The 16,762-nt window shown below is 38.9% G+C and overlaps 2 protein-coding genes across 10 annotated transcripts in view; both read left to right on the forward strand.

Annotated features, from left to right (window-relative positions):
- The window catches only part of LOC116694291 (CUGBP Elav-like family member 2), a 34,248-nt gene extending 25,216 nt beyond the window's left edge, over positions 1-9,032 (forward strand). For 3 of the 8 annotated variants that reach the window (XM_032523931.1, XM_032523935.1, XM_032523933.1), the window contains exons 9-14: positions 75-212; positions 1,181-1,306; positions 3,085-3,261; positions 3,377-3,523; positions 4,292-4,471; positions 5,410-9,032. In XM_032523931.1, the coding sequence (XP_032379822.1) occupies positions 75-212; positions 1,181-1,306; positions 3,085-3,261; positions 3,377-3,523; positions 4,292-4,419 (716 nt within the window). In that variant the 3' untranslated portion in view covers positions 4,420-4,471; positions 5,410-9,032. The remainder of the gene's footprint in view (positions 1-74; positions 213-1,180; positions 1,307-3,084; positions 3,262-3,376; positions 3,524-4,291; positions 4,472-5,409) is intronic. The other 5 variants (XM_032523930.1, XM_032523932.1, XM_032523929.1 and 2 more) reach the window with 5 other exon arrangements.
- Positions 9,033-12,764: 3,732 nt separating this feature from the next.
- The window catches only part of dhtkd1 (dehydrogenase E1 and transketolase domain containing 1), a 15,200-nt gene continuing 11,202 nt past the window's right edge, over positions 12,765-16,762 (forward strand). For both annotated transcript variants that reach the window (XM_032523925.1, XM_032523923.1), the window contains exons 1-5: positions 12,765-13,036; positions 13,360-13,512; positions 14,576-14,787; positions 14,920-15,114; positions 15,658-15,927. In XM_032523925.1, coding sequence (XP_032379816.1) covers positions 12,868-13,036; positions 13,360-13,512; positions 14,576-14,787; positions 14,920-15,114; positions 15,658-15,927 — 999 coding nt within the window. In that variant the 5' untranslated portion in view covers positions 12,765-12,867. The remainder of the gene's footprint in view (positions 13,037-13,359; positions 13,513-14,575; positions 14,788-14,919; positions 15,115-15,657; positions 15,928-16,762) is intronic.

The following is a 16,762-nucleotide window of genomic DNA, read 5'->3' on the forward strand; positions in this document are numbered from 1 at the left end:
TTTTTAGAAAGGTGCGTGTCTGCGAGAACTTTAGTGTAGCTTTGGAAGTCACCTCTGTTTCTTCGTTCTCGCAGCAGGCATGAACCCCCTTCAGCTGCAGAATTTGGCCACATTAGCTGCTGCTGCAGCTGCAGCCCAGAGCTCTGGCAGCCCGAACTCCACCAGCACCATGTCTGCAAACAGTGCAGCCCTGGGAGCCCTGGCCAGTCCAGGTAATAACTAAAACTAAAACCAACATGAGCGGTAGTATTGGCATGTACTGTGTATACAGTAATAAGCACCTAGTGCAAGTCAAACCCTGTTCATGGTTATTTTTGGTTTAGAGTACTTGTTTATGGATGTGTTTTGCTTGCTGAGTTTTCGACCTTGTTTGCTAAATTTACATGACTATTATTTCAGTTTATCTTCAGACATAACGGTTAGATCTTAAGTGTAAATAAAAATCACTCACCCACTGAGATGAACATACATGTTCCCAGTTAGCCCTCATGCTGCTGTGATCGTATCAACCAACTGCTCTGCAAACCTCCCTCCACTATTTGCCTAATGGCCCCCAGCCATTCCTCCATTATTTTATGGGAGTTAATCAGCCACATATAAAATTTTATGAGAGCCCCCATTTCCTTTTTTAATCTGTGTAAATATGCATTAGCTCCATCTGTCTGAGTTTTGCATATTGCTGCTACGGTAAGCCCCTCTCTGCTTTAAGAGACAGATTTTTTTTAACTGCCCTCTCACTGCTGTGTCATCCTCTCATAATCATAACAATTTGTGGCAAAGAAGCCAGACATACAGTATAGAGTGATATGAGGTGTGTTGAACATGTGCTAGTCATCCTTGTGGTAACTTTATTGTTATGTGTGGTGGTGTCTGTGTGTGTGGTGTGGTGTGTGTGTGTGTGTGTGTGTGTGTGTGTGTGTGTGTGTGTGTGTGTGTGTGTGTGTGTGTGTGTGTGTGTGTGTGTGTGTGTGTGTGTGTGTGTGTGTGTGTGTGTGTGTGTGTGTGTGTGTGTGTGTGTGTGTGTGTGTGTGTGTGTGTGGTGTGTGTGTGTGTGTGTGTGTGTGTGTGTGTGTGTGTGTGTGTGTGTGTGTGTGGTGTGTGTGTGGTGGGTGTGTGTGTGTGTGTATATGTGTGTGTTTATATATATTTATTTATTTATTTATTTTGTGTCTTATAACAGTCGGTTCAACAGCAGCGTCCAGCGCGGGTGCTGCCATGAACACCTTGGCATCTCTGGGCACGCTGCAGGGTCTCACTGGCAGCTCTATGGGCCTCAACCTCAACGCTCTTACCAATAGCATCAGTGGTAAGAATGTCTGTTTTTAATATCTGGATAAAAGCTAATAGTTCCACACTAATTTCAATGCTACATTAAGAAATATTTGGGATTAGGGAGCAGCAAGACTTAAAAACCTTACTGTTTTGGTTTGCTGGACTGAAAGCAAATTTTGCTCTGTTCTTGCTGCTGCATGTTCAAGATAACCCACTTTATTTGGTACATCTGTGAAACATAATGTAAATCAATAGTCATAAATTCTATCTTTTTACGAAGATAATGAAACCTTTTGAGAGGTATTTATTCAACTATGTTTAGGGTTCAATGTTTGTCTGTTTTAGTTATTTGTTGTCTGCCGCAACGTCTCAAATTCCTGTGAGCTGGAATTCGCTAGAAACACGAAACTTGGGATAACTGGAAATTATGTTAATGTGCTTCTATAGAAATATGAACCCAATCGGCCACATGGTGGTGCTGTAATCAAGGCTTTAAAATGCAAACTTTGAAAGGCCATGCCCCCCACACAGTAAGTCCAATAGACTTGAAATTTCTCACACAGGTGCAGGTTAATGTGCTCGACAAAAAAACCCTCAAGCATCATTAAGGTCCGCCTAGAAAATCTCTGCCATTTTGAATTTTTTGAAAAACACCTTTTATGAGATGTCCTCCTACAGCGTAGCTCCGATTGCCACTACATTTTTAGTGAATGATCAATGGATCAATCTTATTAAAAGTTGTATAAAGCATGTCCATATCTTAATTAGTTTTCAAGAACTTCAAAAGGGGCGTGGCTCTGGACATAAATGAACACAAATCAGCAACCATAAGGCCAATCATCACAAAACTCACAGAGTATGTTCAAATAAGTGCCCCTGATATACCCAGACAGTTTAAAATACATATACCACTAGGAGGCGCTACAAGTGAAAGATAGGTGAGTAGCATTACACACATTTTACTATAAATCACATATTCATTGTCCAATCATCCCAATTCTTTCAGAATATACCTACCTAAACCACGCCCTGAAAGTTTCATTCAAATTGAACACCAGGGGGCGCTATAGCAAACAAACTGCAGGTAATATAGTGCAAATCGGGCTATAAATGACTAAATGTTTGTCTAATCAACACAAAACTTCCAGGAAATGTCTACATAATGACCTTACACATACACTGCAAGTCTCATTCAAATTGACCACTACGGGGTGCTTTAAATCCACAATAACTGGACGGGGAATGACGCAAATCAAGGTTTGAGCTTGGAATCACCGCTTTATTAGCAATTGTTTTTGTGTTGATCATCTGTTTTTGTCGTGAGCTGGACTGAGCTACATATCACAATGAATTTAAAACAAAGTGCACTGTTTGTCCAATCGTTACAAAGCTTGCAGGATATGTTTTATAACAACGTTGGCCCACATGTGTGAAATTACATTGAAGTCACTATTGAGAGAAAAAAAAAAAGGTTTAAAACCCGTGAATCGCCGCTTGCGGCTATTTTATTATTGAGGTTGTAATCTTCAGGATATTGACAGGTGTTTTGCCTGTCCCCATTTACAAATATGAGGGAGAAACAATATTAGTAACACATTTTATTATAATGCAGCCCAGAGTAACACCACCAATAACTACAACCTGAGTAATAAATGCATGAATGTAATTAACACTTAGGTAGCTTATGTTGCAGAGCTGTTGTTCTGTTTGTTTTTTTGCCCTGTGGTGGCCAAAAACTTGTAATTCCTCAATTTCTTTTGTAAGCTGCAAAATGTGGTATGAGTGTACAACCTATTTGTTTCTGTTTTCCAGGTATGGGGGCCATGAATGGAGGCCTGGGAGGCTCCATGGCCAACGGGTCAGCAGCCAGCTCCATGGACGCTCTGACCCAGGCCTACTCAGGGATGCAGCAGTACACCGCCTCCGCCCTGCCCTCCCTCTACGGCCAGTCTCTCCTGCAGCAAAGCATTGCTGGCGGCCAGAAGGAAGGTGAGCATTATCACTTTTGTTAAATAACATTAAATTGAGGATTGATTAATTGTCTGTGGGTGCATCTTAATACGTTTCTAACTTGAGTCTTGTCCGTTTTTCTTATTAAATGGAGTAGGGCCAGAGGGCGCCAACCTTTTCATCTACCACCTGCCCCAGGAGTTTGGGGACCAGGATCTGCTGCAGATGTTTATGCCTTTTGGAAATGTGGTTTCTGCCAAAGTCTTCATTGACAAGCAGACCAATCTGAGCAAGTGCTTTGGTAAGTCTTTTTGCACCACTGGGCCCTGAAGCCTTCTTTTATTGTGTACGTGCTAGGTAGTGTGGTGGATATTAGGGTTCTTAAATTATCTCTTCAGTTATTTTCAAACCTGTGACATGAGTCCTTTCCCCTTATTTATCATGCTCATTTTAAGGCATTGAACCTTCCCAGCAGTATTCTATAATACATCTTTTCATTGCAGCTTTAATGCTTTTTAATTATATGCAATCATTTAATACCGTTCTAGTATTTTGTAAAAACATTTAAGCTGTAACCAGTAAAATGTGTTACTGCTTGATAGATGACATAACCAGTTTTTCCAAAAAATATCCATCAATTTATTTATGCATTTAATGTTTGAGTTACTATTTAGCAAGTAGTGAGATTACCATGGAACCCAAATGATGCAACTTAAAGTTACCATAAGATATTGTCTTTTAAGAGTTAGTTTACTCATATTTAGAGCACTAAATACATTTTTTAGTTAATAAATCATATGTTCAGTTACTAAATTATAGGGTCATTTGTTTCTGGCCCCAGTCTTAAGTAATAATTGCAATGGCGTCTGTGATGTTATACAACATGCCCTTGAAGTACTAGGCAACATTCTTTTTAAATGTGAAAGGGTGTGTTAAAGTTCAAACAAGGTGTTAAATTGCTCTCTGTCTGTCTGTCTGTCTGTCTGTCTGTCTGTCTGTCTGTCTGTCTGTCTGTCTGTCTGTCTGTCTGTCTGTCTCTAACATGCGCCCTCCACCTCTTTGTTATCAGGGTTTGTCAGCTATGACAATCCTGTGTCCGCGCAAGCTGCCATCCAGGCCATGAATGGTTTCCAGATCGGAATGAAGAGGCTGAAGGTTCAGCTGAAGCGCTCCAAGAACGACAGCAAACCCTACTGATCCTAGCCCTGGGGCCTTCCCCCCACCCAGCTCTAATAATAGCACTGCTAGGGTAAGTTCACTCCAGCCATGGTCATCACAGCAGAGACTCAGGGGGGCAGGGGGGAAGGAGCCCACCACAGGAGGAGACATCACTCTAATCCTATTTAAAAAAAAAAAAAAAAAAAAAAAAAAAAATCTTTCCACATTTTACTGTATTTCATTCCTGCGGTTTTATCATGTAATTTGAGTCTGAGTAAATATTTTAATGTATATGATTATTTATGACTATCACAGGAGTCAGTGTTCACTGGAGGTATTTTGTGTCACTGTAGTTAGGGGAGACCATCAGGTGTGCGCCATTTCATTGCCTTCAGGTCAAGCTAGACAGGTTGACTAAGGATCAGTTTTTTTTAAGAAGGACTGAAGCCAGGCCACCTAGTCCCAGAGCTTCAACCTGTCTTTAGCTTTTTACATTTAGTCTGTCACGTTTGTTTGTCATTCTTAATGTGAAAATCTTTTGCACTCTAAATTCTTAGATCATGCTTCCCCCCCCCCCCCCCCCCCCCCTTCTTTCCCTCTTTTGTCTCCCACACTTTTTCTCTCATATCTAAGCCATTTTAAGCTAGGCTACCTCTATTTTCTCTATTAACAACCTCTTCCAGTCATTCCATCCATCCTCCAAGTCTCCCACTAGGGAGACTGGCTCTAGATGGATCTCTACTGGTGCCAAGTATACAGCATGTTGGACTCTCTGCCATATGTCCTGGTGGTGTCACTTGCTTAACTCTGTGTATTGTTTTTGTGTGTCAGGAGAGGAGGGGGGATGTCTACTGCACTGTCCTTAATGTATGTGGTGATTGGCATTGTTTTTGTTGTTTTTTGTGCCTCATGGCTAAACGATTCTTGTGCTGTGCCCCTAACTTTCTCTTCTCTCCTCTTTGTCTTCTCTCTCTCTCCTCGCTCTCTCTCGCTCTCTCTCTTCCTTTTGTGTTTTTGTTCCTTTTTTAGAACAAATCTCCATGCCTGTTTGCTCATCATTAGCCTAGCATGTCTTCATGATGTTGAAAGCCAAGCCAAACTCCTGGCCTCATCATCCCACCATTGTCTGTGATGTCTCTCTAAGCTCGCCTGACCAATACCTGGCCACCCACTGACCCTTGACCTTAGCTCAACCTGATTTTTCTGCATGTATATTCATTTTGTTTAGTTTTTTCTGTATAGAAATGTGACAAGTGGGAGAGAGGTCAAGCAAATCAATGTGAAAAATTGCCTGCGTGCATTCATTTAAGAGAACTTTTTTCGAACGTTTTTCCTTTTTTGCGACTGTTTTAAAAACCAACCTGTGGGATTTCGTATTTTTAATTTAGCTTTGTTTTTTTGTTTCTTTTTACCTCTCTCAGTAAAATTCACTTGAAAGTTGAATACAGGGATTGGCACAAGGCTGTACTATTTGGTGCCATTAGCAATATGTTGGCTTCTTTAAAAAAGAAAAAGAAAAAAAAAAGAGAAAATGCTACAGACCACTTTTCAACACTTTTGAAAGTCTGACCAGTAAAACCCCTCTCAGTGCTCTGTAATGATCTCTAGTACACTTTGCGGGCAGTGTGAAGATTTACACCAAGGCTATTTAAAAAATATATTTTCTTTTCATTTATAAAAATCCAGTGTATTTACCTTTTTTGAACTATTGATGGCACAATAAAAGGTACATTTGCTCTATTTAGAGAAATGACTACCTACATGAGTCAACTTTTTTAGAACTGATTCACAAATAGACAATCTGTGGTTTAAATGCACACTTAGATTACCTATATTTTATACCATTGAATCTATAGAAGTTTAACTAACCGAACCCAGGCAAAACTTTGGGTTTTTTGTAGATTATGTTGTAATGTCATCTGAGTGAGTGTGTGTGTGTGTGTGTGGGGGGGGGGGACTAAAATTGGTTTGATCAGCGTGACCGTCTGAGATTTATTTCTAGTAAATTAAAAACACTTTAAGTCTAAAAACTCCTCTGCATTAAATGTAATTTCAACATCTGGGAAACTATAAAATGTTTTCCATAAGGGTCACAGTATGTCGACTTAATTTTCTTTTCAGCGTTAAAGAAAAATTTAGTGTTCAACTTCCACGGTACGTCTTGTTGACTTTCTGTGAGTTTGTAATTAATTAATTAATGGATGTTTCACCTTGGTTTAGTTTGGATGCTTCATGTTGAAAGATGATTACAATGTCTGTTAATCATACAGATGCCAGACAATGTCTTTTTGTTCTAATTTGATGTTAAAGTGCCCATGTGTCAAACTCATTGTTTTTGAATTCACACGTTTTTCCCTGTAATATTACCTAGTTTTCTTTACACACACACACACACACAACACTTTGTGGTTGCAAATGTGGGAGCCCCTGAAGAAGAGATTACTTGGACACAACACACAACCTGTGGATCTCTGCACATTTTATAGACACACATACACTCTTGCTTTTTTATTTTTGCCGATTGTTCTTTTAAGTGACTTCCAGTGTCATGTTTCAGTCGTACACGATGCACAGCACATCAATACTAAATCCACCACGAATAGTGTTGGTTTACAAATACATTCCATTTTTTCAACACAAAGTTTACATTTAGTTTTTGCCGGGGTGGTATTTTGTCTGTTGTACTACATGTTGAGACAACCCTGGTAAAATAACCACTTCACTCCCAAAGAAGGGTTCCCTAAAACTGCGTACCTGGTGGCGCTAAAAAGTTGTCAACTCAGGGGCTTTTTTTGTGTGTGAAACTAGACACTCGCACAGGATTACGACAAAAATGCACAATTATTCACCATTTGACCTTTTCGGTTTGGTTTTTCTTTTCTCAAAATACATAAATATTCCAAAAGAAATATATATATATATAATGGTACCAAATTTGAAACTGAAAGTGCTCGAGGAAAGTGTTGTGGTTTTGTAAGGAAACATTAAGCACAATTGTGGGAGCTAATCACTTTTGCAGAATGGTGTGTGTGTGATTATAATCCCCAAATTTAAGGTACCACTGATTTAACTTTTTAATATGGGCATGTGCTTTTTACAGTGTTTTTTCTATCCAAATGCAATACAATATTCAAAGTGCCATATATACGTCTAGAAACTGCCTACACATCCTTATCAGGCCTTGGTTTAGAGATTGCTGCAGTTCGCCTTTTTTTGTCTATTTATGCCAGTGTAATCGAAAGCTCGTCACCTGCTCATGTCTCCCCCTCCCCCACTCCCCCCTCTTGTGTGTTGAGTTATTGGTAAATGTGTGTTGTGATGTACTCAATTTGAACAGTTGGTTAAAAGAAATTGTAGATAAACAATAAACTTCCCTATACATTTGAAGTTTAAACCTCTTTCTTAGTGAGTGTGAACACGTGTACTGTAACACTTTACATAAAAACGATGGGTGACCAGATGTGTCGGAGAATTTGTTTCAAAATCAAAGTAAAAAAACGAGCTTAAACTCAAGTTAACAAAAAAACGGCTTGAATGCCATGTTAAGATCTTGAAATGATAAATGTGCGTCAAACACTGAAATGGTTGCAGATCTGTGGTTAGTATGCAGTGTATGGTAAAGCGTTGCTGTGAATGAATAAAAAAGCACAATGTACAGTCCACAGCGGTTCTAACCGGAACTTGACTCACTTCAGGGGCTTCCATCACATATCCCGTTCAAGCTCTAACAATCACTTTTTTTGTTCAGTTTTCATATTCTGAAGTGCTATTTTTTTGACAAGTGTGGTAGCTTTGCATCTATATAGATATTGTCTTGATCCAAAAGAAAAGAGGAAAAAAAAAAAAATCTTTTCCTGTGTTTTTCCTTGTCTGATAATCGGTAGGACTTTGTTCATGTTCCACCAATAAGTTAATAGATGTTTTATCTTGTCTTGATGAAAGCCAAAGTGGGTGCATTTGGATATGATCTGTAATATGCATACAGTCCGGTTTGTTTTTTGTTTTTTTCTTCCTTCAGTCAATATTTTTTTTAAACTGGGTGGGATTAGGAAAAGGAAAAAAAAAAAAAAAAAGACATGCACAGGCTTTCCAATTTCTACAACTGGTTGTTCATATGTATTTTGTACCAGTGAAGCTTTTTATATTGGAAATTAAAGGAAAAAAAAAATCTATATTGGGAAAAAAAGAAAAATTGTCTGGCCTCTCAATGTGGCCTCGCCTTGACCAGGTCTTGAGTTGGGCCTCTTGGTGGTGTCAAGCAATTTTTTTTTTTTTTTGTGTGTTTTGTTTTTTTGTCTCTAAAAGATGCCTGATTTTGATTTTACTCGAATCTCTGTGTTTCTCTATTCGTTAATTAGTTTCCGTTTTGGGTAGGGGGGAATCTTCTAAATCGTGGTAAGTTTCATGTTAATATTTGTGCTGTCCACATAGTTTAATGGTCATCGGGATTTCAACAACTTCTGTGGATACTTGTCTTAGTTGAAGAGTTAACTGTTTAGTTTGAGCCTTGCTTTTTACCTGTGTAGAGTTTTCAGTTTCTTTTTCCCATAGCGGGGTGTGTAGCCGAAAGACTGTTCTTTTTTTTGGTCAATGTTTGTTCATGTGTGGTGTGTTTCTTTGCCTCTGTCTCCAAATTAAACCATTTCCCCTAATATGGACTGTGTGTCTTTGTGTGTTGTGCTTGTCCAGTGTTGTAAAGACATTTTACAAACCACCCCTCCCTCCCCCAGTGTGTCATGTCTCGCTAACTCGTTTCTCTTTGTTGTGCTTCTCTTTGCTTACTTTTGAGCAGTAACCGATGAAGGAAAGCAGGTTTATCTAAATCTTAATGTGAACCTCTAGGTGTCTGATGGGCTGGGGGCGGGTTGTCATAGGTAATTACTTTGGCATTTTATAAATGAAACCCATTCTACAACTAAATTAACGGTTGTGTGAAAACTAAATAAATCCTGTCAAAGTTTAATTAGCAGTCAACACCTTGAGTGTAGACTCGATAGTCTATAGATAGTTGATCAACAGTTTGACATTAGACCTGAAAATGATAGTCGGTCCTCAAATTAATTAGCCATCCTTTTGATAATGATTATTACACTAGATTCAGAAGATATTCTGTCATGACATGAAATAAAATATATGACATGAAATAAAATATATTTTGGTCTCAGATGTATTTTTGGCGAAGAAAACGAGTCCTTTGAAGATGTTAACTTTGGCTCTGCAAAATTGTGAAGACAATTTCTTTAACATTTTCAGAATTTTTTTTTTTTAAGATTATTTTTTTGGGGCATTTTAGGCCTTTAATTGACAGGACAGATAAGAACACGAAAGGGGAGAGAGAGGGGGGGGATGACATGCAGCAAAGGGCCACAGGCCGGACCCGAACCCGGGCCGGCTGCGCCGAGGAGCAAACCTCCACACACGGGCACCCGCTCCACCAACCGAGCCATCCGGGCGCCCATTTTCAGAAATATTGATAGACCAAATGATTAATCAATGATGGAAAGTATCATTTGGTGCAACCCTGAAAGCAAATGTTTCAAACATTTGTTGGTTCCAGTTTCTCAAATGTGAGGATTTTCTTTCCTTATGTGTAATACAATTTTATGTTGGATATAATTGGGGTTTGGAGGCATACCCCGCTCTGAGAATTTTTGGTTGTGAAAGCCCAGATTTGGTGGCCTCTGGCACATTCTAATGCCACAATTCCATCATATACTAATCTTAATAATTGCATATTTTAATTTGCCTACCAGATTGTAAATGTGGTGAATTATTGTAAAATACAATAAGGCTTCTTGTATATTTTAGCCCACAGCCTGTAAAAAGCTATTTATATTTAAAGCCACACATATTCCTGATCAGAACTTTTGTATTTAAGAATTATTAGACCTTATTTAGTATGTGTTATTAATTGACTCTTTCAATATAAGGTTTATCAAGACGTCACAATGATGGTTAATGTAGGCCCATTGCTACATAAACACACTCCTATCAGGCTACTGCAAGGAGTTTTATGACATGTTTTATTTTAAAAACATGATTGTGGGCATCTGACATTAGTTCGCAAAACGTGTTCTAGGAGTGTTTTAAACTAAGTTACAGTAAGGCTGCGTTTTCCTCATGAGCTAGTTCTGTTACTTCGACAACATTCCCTGTTCGAGTGTGTTTGCAGTGTATCTCAGAGATGGCTCTGCTGTAAAAAGATGTAAATAAAGATGTAGATGTAGATGCTTTCAGAGCAACTTGACAATTGCGTAGCGTTATAGAAATATCAGTCTAACATGGTATAATAAATCTATTTCTATTGGACAAAGGGAGCCTCGCCTACTGTGTATTTCACCCTCTAAGCAAGACACAATTGTAGCTTTTATCTGGACAACTGATATTAAAACCCGATGCTTACCAGTGTTTAGGATAGCTGATAAATGTTCTGCTTTCAAACACAATTGGAAAACATGTTTCATAATTTCATTATTTTTAGGTTAAATTGTCCTTTTATAAGGATTACATGGGAACATGATGACATTTCTGTGATGTCAATTATCAAAGCACATTTGTAAGTACTGGTCATTATTCACCTTGCTTGTCAAGTAAATGTAAAGTATGGCATGTTTGGGCAAGAAGACTTCATTCAGAAGTAAAACCTGAGGACCAACATTTCTACCATGGGAAAGTATAAACCAAATGTTTAATTTTCTCATGAAAAACAAGTATTTTAGAAGGTAAATCTGCATTTGGTATACATCTTTGTCTCTAAACACAAATTAGAGACGGGTCTTTAAAAAACAATATAATGATTTGCTTTTTAAAGTCTTGGAGGAAGAAATATGCAAAAATGTAATTCCTCATCTGTTTTTCCTTTGCAGCCTGTCTTAACAACAACTTGACTGACAAAGGTACCTGAAGATTTTCCTTCCCCAAGAAAGCTATATAAAGTAACTTATGACTAATGCTTCTTGTGCTTTATCTCTTTTTTTGCAAAGAAATGCTGTGAAATGAACTAAAGTATACCAGAAAATAGCAGACACTTGTTGTCTTACATTTTGCTTTATATCTTGGCATTATGTGGAAGCATTAAAAGTTTAATTTAAAAATACAAGAGCATGTCGGGTCAACATCTGGATAAAAATAAACAGTACAATATTTCTGTGTAACATCACTGGAAAACTATAGGCTACAATACATTTATGGTATGGGTAAATCCCTGTATTACGATGAATTTACTATAAATTACGAAATATTAAAAGTGTCCTTCCCCTATTAAAAACGATGGGAATCGTTCTGTTTGGATTCATGCTGTCAAATCAAAGTTAAAGCTGTTCTGGAACAATTCTCCTTTTGTGTCACAGGCAAATTATAGAAGCACAAGGCCATGTTTAAAACCTAGCGGGAAAATAATCGTTTAACACGTTTTCATTGCTCAGAAATAAGCGAAGGGTCAAATATTTTTATGTTAAATTGTCTCTGAAGCTCTGTAAATCTGGATATTTCCTCATTTTTTGATTTATTGGTGGTCTCCTGTATGTTATTAGACTAAGGATAATTTGAGAAAAGTGAATAACTTGAAAAAGCAACATATAGAAAAATAGAAAATTGTAAATTTCTTACCAAAACCACGTAAAATCGTGCTTTCCAACGTACAAATGTGGAGTCTGGAATATACAATAAACACATGAACGCAGCACTGATCTCGTACCTTGACACTTGCACTGCGTCACGGGGCTTGTCACTCCCTTTCTTTGTCTTTAACTGTCTATGGTCAAACCCCGATGTAAGTCGAGTGCAGATTTGAGTCGCGCATGCTCAGATGTAAACAGTTTACGGCATAACGTGTCATACCCGATGACCCATAGACAGTTTAAGAAAGACCGGCTCTGGTCGAGTGTAGATGTGAGTTGCACATGCTCAGATTTAAACGGTTTACAACATAACATGTCTAACTGAAATTCGTGAAATACATGAAGGAGTACCTCCAGTAGCCCTGTCACTCCCCGATGTACGTCGAATGCAGATATGAGTCGCGTCACTTTACGACGAGTGAAGATATGAGTTGTGCGCATGCGTCACTTTGAGACGAGTAAAGATATAAATTGTGCACATGCGTTACTTTGCGACAAGTAAAAAACTAGATGCTAACGAGAGACTTCTGTAATGGCAACACAGTAAAAAAGAACCTACTTAAGGAAGTTCTTTCACTGTTGGCTACAAGTTAGCAATCAAACACAACAAAGGTTGTCAGTTAAATGGCGTTTTGAGTTAACGTCAGCAAAGAAAAAACAATCATAGATAGCTATAACGTTTTTGAAAGGACTGCTAGCTTAGCTACAAGCTAGCAATCAAACAAAACGTAACGTTACATGAACCTCAGCCAATAGGCTTCCGATGCGTCGTCTCCTCCCATAGCGTTCCTCTCTCGCCAGTATGGCCGCCGTTCTGTAGCCGTTGGTGTGTGTGGACATAAAGATTATAGTTTTACACTTTTAAACAATGTCGGCTATACTTTTCCTTAAAAACTCGTTGAGCAAACTGCCCCCGAGTGTCGCTCGGCAGGTGGCTGGCTGTTGTTATCACACCGAGAGAGGTGTTTACGGATACCGACCCAAACTGACTGAGAGCCACCACAAGTTACGCGACCGCATCGCAGCACTAAATCAAGGTCAGTATGGGGTTAATTTACTATGTACGCAAATTAACATCACCCGATAAGAAGACGAGGTGCTGACGTAACGCTACTGACTAAGATACGTGCATTGAGTCTAATTTACAACGTTCGTTTTTTTTCCAGTGTTCATTGTGCAAAATATTATTCCAATTTAATTGTCGCTTGGCTGCTCGTTGTTGATTTATAGAGGATGGTTGTTGCAGTTAACGTTAGCCGAAGATGACGTTACACCAAGTGGCTGACACTGAAGTGTGTTTCAAAACAGGATTAGCTAAGCTAACCCTAACCCATGCTGACAGCGGCCTGTTGTCTTGCAGATCATGGTCTTGCCCGTCTGGTGGAGGCATACAGAGCACATGGACACAAGGCTGCTAAAATTAACCCCTTACTTCCCCAAAAGCCTGTTACTCACAGCGTCCCGGAGATAAACATGCTGACTGGCACCATCACAGGACCACTCAACACCTCAGGTAACGGTTACTGTGTTACATGACAGCTGTGGATGGAGACCTACAGAAAGCATACAGAAGTTGGGACATTGACAATCTCTCCTCCTTGAAATCTAGTTTTATTATTTGTATACATGCAACATAATGTCATTATTATATTTAATCACATTTTCTCATGCTTTGCAGGGTAAACTTCACTGATAGTGGTTCATTGATTGTGGTAGTTTTAGTTTAAGTTTTTGATCCTTTAATAGAACAATGTAAAATATTCCCATTAAAGTGTGATGTGTTAGTAGAAGTTTGTAAGTATCAGCAAAATAAAGTTTCAAAACCTCTGTGCTTTGTTTAATATTACTGATGCAATCATGTCTAAGTAGCATTATACTGCTGGTCAAGATGGAGCTAATTTTAACTATTTATAGAATGTTTGGCAGTTATTACAATGTATCGTATTTTGTCATTTGTATGTAAAATAATACACCTGTCCAATAAATGTAGAGGAGTAAAAAGTACAATATTCCCTTAAGAGTAGTGGAGGATAACTTTAAAGTAGCATTATATTAAAGTATTCAAGTAATGCACAAGAATGTCAAAATTGTATTTAATTACAATACTTGAATACATTTACTTTTAAAGTAAATTCCAGTTAAATTCCACCACAGTTAATAGTAATGTAGGCCTGTTGCCAAGTGAAAATGTAACTCTGAAAGAACAAATTTACAAAAAACTGGTAAACGTTGTAAAACAATTTATTCTTGTATATTTTCTAATATATATGAGTATTTGGTGAAGTGCTATTTTTTTTTTTAAGTGTACATTTAATTTTTTTATAAACCTAAGGATGGAAATGGTTGAATAATGGTATTACCTTTCACCTGAGGTTAAAATAAAAAATTTGAAAAGTCAGATAGTTAATTGCATTCACCAGTTACACCATGTATGGACTACTCCTTGATTAGAATAACGACTGTGGTGCTCTCAGTCCTGAGAAGTAAAACATGAAAATCGACGAACATAAAAATAACAGCACTCCCCTCTGTTCACTTTTCGGTACTATCACAACTCATTTAATGTGCTTCTGCAGGTCTACGGCACTTTGGCAAAGCAGAGGCTTCAGTGGAAGAAGTTCAGGCCTACCTGGAAGAAGCCTACTGTGGTCACCTGTCAGTGGAGACCAGCCAGCTGAGCAGCCTCGACGAGAGGGAGTGGCTTGCTGACCGCTTTGAGGAACTCAGGAAAAATAAATTCTCCCCAGAGGAGAGGAGGCAGCTGGCCAAGGTCATGCTGGAATCTCAGGTAGGGCCAAGAAGAAAGAAAAGGGTGCTAAAAATGTACTGTATTATTTCACAAATCTTATTACATGTTTTTTTGGTAATATTCTGTATTTTAATCCATCTGTTTCTTTACTTTTTCTTTCACCTCTTGTAGGAATTCGACCACTTTTTGGCCACCAAGTTTGCTACTGTGAAACGTTATGGAGGAGAAGGAGCAGAGAGCATGATGGCCTTCTTCTACGAGCTTTTCTTCCAGTTGGCCCACAGCGGAGTCACTGACATTGTCATCGGCATGCCCCACAGAGGCCGACTTAACCTCCTGACAGGCCTGCTGAAGTTCCCACCAGAGGTTAATTAGCCTTAGACAGCTACATTTAATGACACATGTACTTTCAAATTATCTGTGACCTGACAAGATTACCACATTTTCCGGACTATAAATCACATCAGTCCAAAAATGCATCCTGAAGAAGAAAAAAAACATTTATAGGTTTCATTTATTTAGAAATGTATTTTACAAAATCTAACACCAAGAACAGACATTTAATCTGGAACGGCAAGTTATTTAACTACACAATAGCAGAACAACAGGCTGAATATGTGTCCGGTATGTTAACCTAACACATTAAGTTATTCAGATGCACAATAGCATAAAGAACATATCTGGGAGGCTGAATATTGCACCGTTGTGACGAAAAGGGAGCTGAGCCAGAAGGCAAAGCTCTCAATCTACCGGTCAGGTTTTCTTCCAGTTTAGTCCGGAAAATCTGGCAGATTGTTTATATTGCATGACTGTAATCAAGAAGTAAACAGAAAGTCCCAGCCAGTTGACAAATTAACAAGGGTAAGATAACATCAACCCACAGTGTTCTTCCATCATTTCTCTCCCCAGCTCATGTTCCGTAAGATGCGTGGCCTCAGCGAGTACCCCGACACCTCGCCTGCCATCGGGGATGTTCTCTCCCACCTCACCTCTTCAGTGGAGCTGGATTTTGGAGCTGGGCACCCTATTCATGTGACCATGCTTCCCAACCCATCTCACCTCGAGGCGATCAACCCTGTGGCTCTTGGCAAAACCAGAGCCAGGCAGCAGCTCAGGAAGGAAGGAGACTATTCACCTGAAGACAACGCCCAGCCGGGGGACCAAGTCGTCTGTCTGCAGGTACACAACAACTTTACGAGAAGAAGATCAACAATTTATTACCTTGCCTTTATTTAATAGTAATGCAGGAGAGAATGAAAACATGGGGAGAGACAGAATTATGACATGTAATACAGGTCTCCTACCAGAATCCAATGGGGGAGGATATGGTTAATATATACATCCCCATAATCTGAAATTAATTGTCAATCAAAACAAATTGTAATGAAATGGGGTGGACTGTTGTATTCATTTTGGGTTTTGGAGTTTCATAGTTACACCATGTCAGTGATCAACCCATGTTGAGGAATAAGTCAGGAGGTGCTTAATTTTTGGCATTTATTGATGTTGATCGAGGAAAGATTAAGGTAGTCAGTACAGTTTAAACACAATGTGTTATTGGCAGCGTCATCCCCAACTCTGAGGTTCTGTGCCTTTTGGCTGATGCATGTATCCCTAGCACAAGCTGTCAAGTTTGTGTTTTATCAAGAAATTGATAGCGCCAAAACAAAAGCCGGTCATCTTTAGCCTAGTTCTGCAATGTATGCCAAACTGTGACAGGGCCCTTCCCCCTGTTTTCATCAACCTCCAAAAAGAGACAGTCCTGGAACAAAACATTCCCTTGTCCTACCAAGAGTGTATGGCTGCAACCTGGAGCGTCCTGTGTCATGCCATCCCATCTCATGCCATCTCGCCTGGTGCCATCACCGAGCTTCTACTTTTCAAAAGCTTACGTCTGCAATAAAATAATCTTGCGTCAGCTATTATGCTAATGAATAAAATACTTAAAATATGTCTACAAGAAAAATGCAGACTTTCATACTGATTAATGAAATACTTAAAAATATAAGTCTGT

The sequence above is a fragment of the Etheostoma spectabile genome, chromosome 8 (genome assembly GCF_008692095.1).
Source record: "Etheostoma spectabile isolate EspeVRDwgs_2016 chromosome 8, UIUC_Espe_1.0, whole genome shotgun sequence".
NCBI classification, from domain to species: domain Eukaryota; kingdom Metazoa; phylum Chordata; class Actinopteri; order Perciformes; family Percidae; genus Etheostoma; species Etheostoma spectabile.